This window comes from Schistocerca nitens, chromosome 6 (genome assembly GCF_023898315.1).
Source record: "Schistocerca nitens isolate TAMUIC-IGC-003100 chromosome 6, iqSchNite1.1, whole genome shotgun sequence".
Taxonomy (NCBI): Eukaryota; Metazoa; Arthropoda; class Insecta; order Orthoptera; family Acrididae; genus Schistocerca; species Schistocerca nitens.
In genome coordinates this window covers 543,984,950-543,991,454 of record NC_064619.1, presented here as the reverse complement: position 1 = coordinate 543,991,454, position 6,505 = coordinate 543,984,950, and the positions used below count along the sequence as shown (strand labels likewise).

At 39.5% G+C, this 6,505-nt stretch overlaps 1 protein-coding gene across 1 annotated transcript; it reads left to right on the top strand.

The window, feature by feature from the left end:
* The first annotated feature begins 680 nt into the window (after positions 1-680).
* Positions 681-4,771, top strand: LOC126262802 (chondroitin proteoglycan-2-like). The gene is made up of 2 exons (XM_049959629.1): positions 681-763; positions 3,555-4,771. Exon 2 carries the CDS (start codon positions 3,555-3,557, stop codon positions 4,575-4,577), a length of 1,023 nt encoding a protein of 340 aa, XP_049815586.1. The 5' UTR covers positions 681-763; the 3' UTR covers positions 4,578-4,771.
* The last annotated feature ends 1,734 nt before the right edge of the window (positions 4,772-6,505 follow it).

Genomic DNA, 6,505 nt, shown 5'->3' with positions numbered 1-6,505 from the left:
TAACTCTGTACCTGTAAAGCAATAGCTGAGATAAGTTTTGCTAGAGCCGACAGAGAGAGATTCTGAGACTTCTGAAAGCATGTATACGTTAAGGTCACAAGCTTCTTATAACGAACTTAGCACATCTAAATGCAGTGCATACCCTTATCTAAGTATAAGACATTGATACTAGTAGGAGAGACAAAGCAAAGTGACGTTTTTCTCGTGCCCAGCAGCGACGGCGGGTATTGCGGCACAATTCAAACGATATCTAATGTTTGCTAATAATAATTCCTAACAGACTACGATTATCACTGAAGTAACGTTAGAAGCAATACATTTGTGACAGCTGTATTTTATTATACTCCATATTTAGTAAGCCAACTACTAACGTCTAGCATCCCATTAAATTCTTATGCTAGTTAAGTTTATAAAGGATAGAGAAGTATGTCGAATATAACAAGGAAAAGTTCTTCCGAACGATGTTAATTTTACGTTAAATATATTTCATTCTGTAACACTGAGAGGAATATGAGGTGAGCACTGAGGCTTCCCATGAGTATTGCTTAAATCGAAAGAGCAAATCGTCGAAACTTCTTAGCTTTACTTAAAACGAAAATTTCGCACAGAGCAACAAATAAATGAATTAAGTGTTAGAAAGCTTATCTGATAAGATGCGTGTTACATCGTGCTTTACTTTTCAGGATTTACACTACTTGTGACCGTCGTACTAGCGACCTTGGTTGGAAGCAGCAGTGCAGCTTCCATCAGAAAGGTGACTGTGGTAAGTGTATCCAGCAACCTGCATTGTATGTAGTGTGTTCATTTGTAGGAAACCAGCTGCTCAGTTAATGTATTAGATTGCAAACGTAGATGGGTATACAGAATTACTGAGTGATTCATTGAGGATGCAAGCCAGCAAGTCAATAGTATTAACTTAGTTTTATTCATATTTACTCTCTCCAAATACGAAGAGCGTGATTGAAAATCGGCAAAGATGAAATAATGTTGCTAGCTATTACTTGATAGAATATTCTCGGTCCTTTTGTTTTAGGAAAGCAGCTATCAATTTAAAAAAATTCAGAATTGTCAATTCAGTTAGGGGCTAAGTCTAATCTGCTATTATATGTTGTCTTCGTAATGCAATACTTCTACTGTTATATTCAGTCGTAGAAACGAAAAGAAATTAGGATAGAACGGTTAACAATCCTTATATCTAAAGGGTGTTTAGAAACTCCCGTTACAAGATTCTGGAACTTGTGGAGGGGTTAGAGTGTATAGTATGTTGAATTGGAAGTGCTACAACCATTTGAAAACATGTTGGCAACGCGACCACTTTTACAAGTAATTAATTAGGCAGGACTCAGGGCATTACTTGTTTTACAACTTCATTCACTAATAGTCGAACAAACTGCTCGTATACACCTTTGTGGGTTCTCTTCAACATGATGCAGTACAACCTCTTTCAATTCGGGTGTGCAAATTCCCCTTGGAACATCGCAGTCATGTCTGCTGACGCCGAAAGTACCATTTCTCGATGCCATTAGCTAATTGTTGTGCAAAGAGTATGCGATGGGTTCGGACGTTCCGGTAAACGATCTTGATAAAGACGCCGAGCATCGATTTCGCTACCGCAAGCACCGCCATTCAGAAGCATCCGTCGGTACAATCTGCAAACGTATACTTAACTACTTTCATCTGTCACAGACATATGACTGAAGCTGTAACTGGATCAAAGAGGCAGGACAGACGTCAAATGACATCAGCCAATCCAACATAACAGCCCCCCACCATGACTACCCTACTGCATACCTACCTATCAAAAATGTGTTCAAACGGCTGCAGCAAGGAAACGGTACATTTACGAACATGGGTTTCTATTCATCGTTTTTGTACTCTCTCCCCTGTACAGTTCAAAGAAGTTTGTAACAGGAATTTCCGAATACCGTGTATATTGAAAGTGAACCTACTACTAATTAAGGGAGAAAAATATGGGAACGGAATGATTCTATACAGCAGGAATATAGATCCTGTTATCTTTCACTTAGTTAAGTTCTGCAGATTCTGTGTCTCACTGAGCATGGAATCAGAAAGTGTAGTGTGAGAAGGCTTTCATTTGTACGAGCCCTTCAATAAAGTCATTTATCTTTAACAAACAATCTGTAAAATCTTTTCGCATTAGATTGCAAGTGCATTCAGTCACAGGTACGAGAAAACCACGATGAGTTAACCAGTCACAATCGTCTACAGTGTAACATTTGAGCTCGAAGTCCATTTTCGTGGTAATACTTGTCTTCCATTTTTAGAAACCAATGTCTTGAAGGCTTCTATGTCACACATTTTCGCTGTAATTTGCTGGGTCTTCTCTCTCTCGACTGCCTTCTCTAGTATGGATTAGTAAGAAAATCACCTTTCATTTTCTTCCAAGTAGTAAGTGTTTAGCACCCCGGAATTTGAGAAGAAGCGCTGAACAATTAGTACACATCAAAAAATTATAAGCTAACTGGTTACACTAATATAATGCTATAATTAGTATTATGAAAGTTGCAGATACAGACTGAAACGTTTATCGCAAATAGCTGATAAAACACTAACAGCTGAAGAATTTTCGTATACGGTTCCATCCTGTCTACAGTAATACAATTTCCATGAAATAGCACTGAATTTCTATTACATCAGTGTAGGATAAACCACATGTCTCCTGACAAAATTTCGAGCCGTGTGGGATTAGCCGAGCGGTCTTAGCCCTGCAGTCATGGACTGTGCGGCTGGTCCCGGCCGAGGTTCGAGTCCTCCCTTGGGCATGGGTGTGTGTGTTTGTCCTTAGGATAATTTAGGTTAAGATGTGTGTAAGCTTAGGGACTGATGACCTTAGCAGTTAAATCCCATAAGATGTCACACACATTTGAACACAAAATTTCGAAGATAATCAGAGACATTTTCGGAGTACTTCGACGCAAGAGACAAGTATTCTCTGGTGGCACATTACAGAGTAATACTGTGATTATGAATTATTCTGTCAGTGCAGATGTTATTGCTGCAAATGCAGGAACATCGGTTTTAGGACTGTTTCCCATAGCATTAACTGGACCCAATTAAGAAATACATATCAGGAAACACTGTCTGTAAACGTATCCATAGTAATACATATCACTGATAGTTTACAGTCAACACTCCTGTAAAACAAAGTTGAATCGGATGCAAGTAGTACAAATCACGCTTCAGGGCGAATAGTAGGCATCAGTTTTGTCAACAGAAATACCACTAGTGAATGCACGAAGTTTGTTTCCAAATAAGTCACACTGCACGTACTATCGATATTTCCATAATGGTACAAACAATTTCAGTGCAGTACTGACACAAAGGTAAATAGTGATTAAAAAAACAGACGAACTGCTGTATCTCGTTAGCGATACTCTGAAAGCCACAGGCCACTGTACCGAAATATTCTGAAAATAATCCTAGACAAACGAGGAGATATTGCCGATAGATTCCGGAATAACCTTGTGTATTGCTAAGCGAAAATAATGATAAGGATAATCCAGCAATACTAACAAACATGCAATTTCTTTCAGATGAGTGCTACTTGCAAGGGAGCTTCTGGGCCATTTCCGAACCCAGACAGCTGCAGAAGCTTCCTACAATGTGAGCCATCAGGTGTCGCAACGGTCATCCCATGCCCAGCAAACCTCGAGTTCAATCCAAATCTGAGGGTGTGTGACTTCCCAGAGAGAGCTGGTTGCTCCTCATCACCGTCTCCACCAGCTGACGACGACAATGGAAATGGTGGGGGATCAGATGATAACGGAGGCGCTTCACCAGCTCCACCATCTGGCGATGCCCCCAGCTGTCCCCCATGGAATCCTAATGACGTCACCCAGCTGCCCAATCCGAATGACTGCAGCAGCTTCTACAAGTGTGACGAGAACGGCGTTGCCTGGGTCATTGAATGCCCAGCCGGTCTCGAATACAATGCAGAGCTGAGAGTGTGTGACTACCCAGAAAATGCTGGTTGCTCATCATCTGCACCAAGCAACCCATCTGAGGGGGGTGAAGATAACGGAAATTCTAATGCAGGTGATGATGTGAGTCCAAATCCACCAGCTGGAGATGCTCCTACTTGCCCAGCTTGGAATCCAAACGACGTCACACAGTTGCCCAATCCCAGTGACTGCAGCAGCTTCTACAAATGCGACGAGAATGGTGTGGCTTGGCTCATACCATGCCCAGCTGGACTCGAGTACAATGCGAACCTGAGGGTATGCGACTACCCAGAGAGTGCTGGTTGCTCATCGTCAGCTGCTCCAAGTAACCCATCTGGCGACGATTCCTCTAATGGCGGTCAAGACAATGGAAATGCTGGTTCCGGTAATGGCGAAAGCCCACAGGAACCAGCTGCAGATGCTCCCACATGCCCACCTTGGAATCCAGATGATGTCACCCAGTTGCCTAATCCCAGCGACTGTAACAGCTTCTACAAGTGCGACGAGAATGGAGTTGCCTGGTTGATACCATGCCCAGCGGGCCTCCAATACAACGCCGAGCTGAGAGTGTGTGATTACCCTGCGAGCGCTGGATGTTCCGTAAAACGTGCCTAACCATCCATTTAGACAATATTTGTGAAATCACCCAGTGTGCAGCCATCAAAGGTTTGCCTCAAAGCATGTTTAAAAATTACTTTGTTATAATATCTCAGTTGTCCGCCAAACAATACTGGGGTTATGATGTAGTGCGATAATTCTTCTATGGATTACATGTGATAATTGAATGAAATAAAATACAATGAGCAAGACATACTCATTATTAATGTGTCCTACTATCCTATTGTGTTTTGTGTTTAAAAGAAATCTACATGAAGAAATGAAATAACTTAGAAGTAGCTCTATGTCTACGAAAGAACTTCTGCAGTGTTTTGATTTATATTTTATCTCTGTGTATTAAAGACAATCTCCTGACAGAGTGACTCATCATCTCCCAGCCCATACCGAAACTTGAAGTTTGGAGAGGGATTTTTCGAAATACCACCGATTGGAGTGTGAAGTAGGGTGAAAAGGTGTATCTCCCTAATAAAATAAGTTTGAAGCTAGAACTTCAAAAATTGGTATTTGGTTTCTTGGTCAGAAATTAACTAATAATTGTTTCAGCATTTCTGAAAATTTAAAGCATAGTGGGGTGAAACAGTGGATGGCAGCTTGTTTAAAAAAAAAACGTTATGAAAATACTATTAAACCATTTCCAAAGATAAATCTATGGAAATTGGTATTTTACTTTTGGTTAGGAATAAAAATCGTATGTTTAAGACTGTAGAAAGTGAATCTCTAACAGGGTGGAATGGGGTTGAAAATATTTATGAAAATATGTCATTATGAAAGCATTTTTAAAAGTAAATCTAAAAAACTTGTGTTAGGTTTCTCTGTTGGAAATAAAAAAAATGAAGTTTCAGTATTATTTGGAAATTCAACTCTTAATGTGGTGAAATAGGACTTGGTTGATTCATTGACGTATCAGCGACCTGGCCAAGGTGCTAAGGACAGAAACTTGAATTTTGGTGCGGATGCTGATCTCGTACTGCAGGCATCATTCAGTAACTGTTTTTTTCGAAGTCCATCCGTAAGAAGATGATATGTGGGATGACTTATTTACTGAAAGTATGTTGCTTTTAAGTAAATTTGGAAGCCAGAACCAAGAAAATTGATCTTTGGTTTCTCAGTCAGAAATAAATAAATTCATGCTTCAGCAACTTTAGGAATTCAACCACTAAGAGTCTTAAAGAGCTAGTGAAAATTTATTTTGAAAATAAGTCATTATTAAAGTAATACTAAAGCATTTTTAAAGCTACACCTGTGACAAATGGTATTAGAAGTAGTTCTGGAAATTCAACCTCAAAGGGCGTGAAATGGCGGATAATTTTTTTAAAATATCTTATGAAATAAAAATTTTGAAGTGAAATATAAGAAAATTTTTATTTGGCATCTCACTTAGAAATAAAACATTATGGGTTTCATTGATTTCCGAAATTAAACCCATAAGTAGGAAAATAGGCAATCATTTCCTGCTACAGTCATTTACATGTCGCATACCTCCGAAGACAGCACAGTGAATAATATTGCTATGACGCTCGATGTCGTCAGTCACATTCGGATAACGCCACATCCGCAATAATTTTCTGTAACAAGCAGCAGTTCTCTCCAACAAAGCGCATGAAAATCAATATAACGAACATAGTAATTATAGATGTAAACAAGTATTCACTATCGTCTTTTCGTCTGCTTTGTCAAATGGGAAGTGCCTTATTAGACTCAGTGAGTGGAACTTGCACACAACCCAGTGAGCCATTATCTACATGGGTACTTCTGTTTTGCCTGTAGTTGGACAAATGAAGTGGAATGATCTGGAGCAATGATTGGCGATGAAAGGACTTCTGGCTCTTTTCAGGAATCTTATTTTTACAAATATTTGAGGGAAAACGAGCAGTTTCTGAATTAATGAATATAAGATATATTTTCAAACTAATATTATAAGAAAT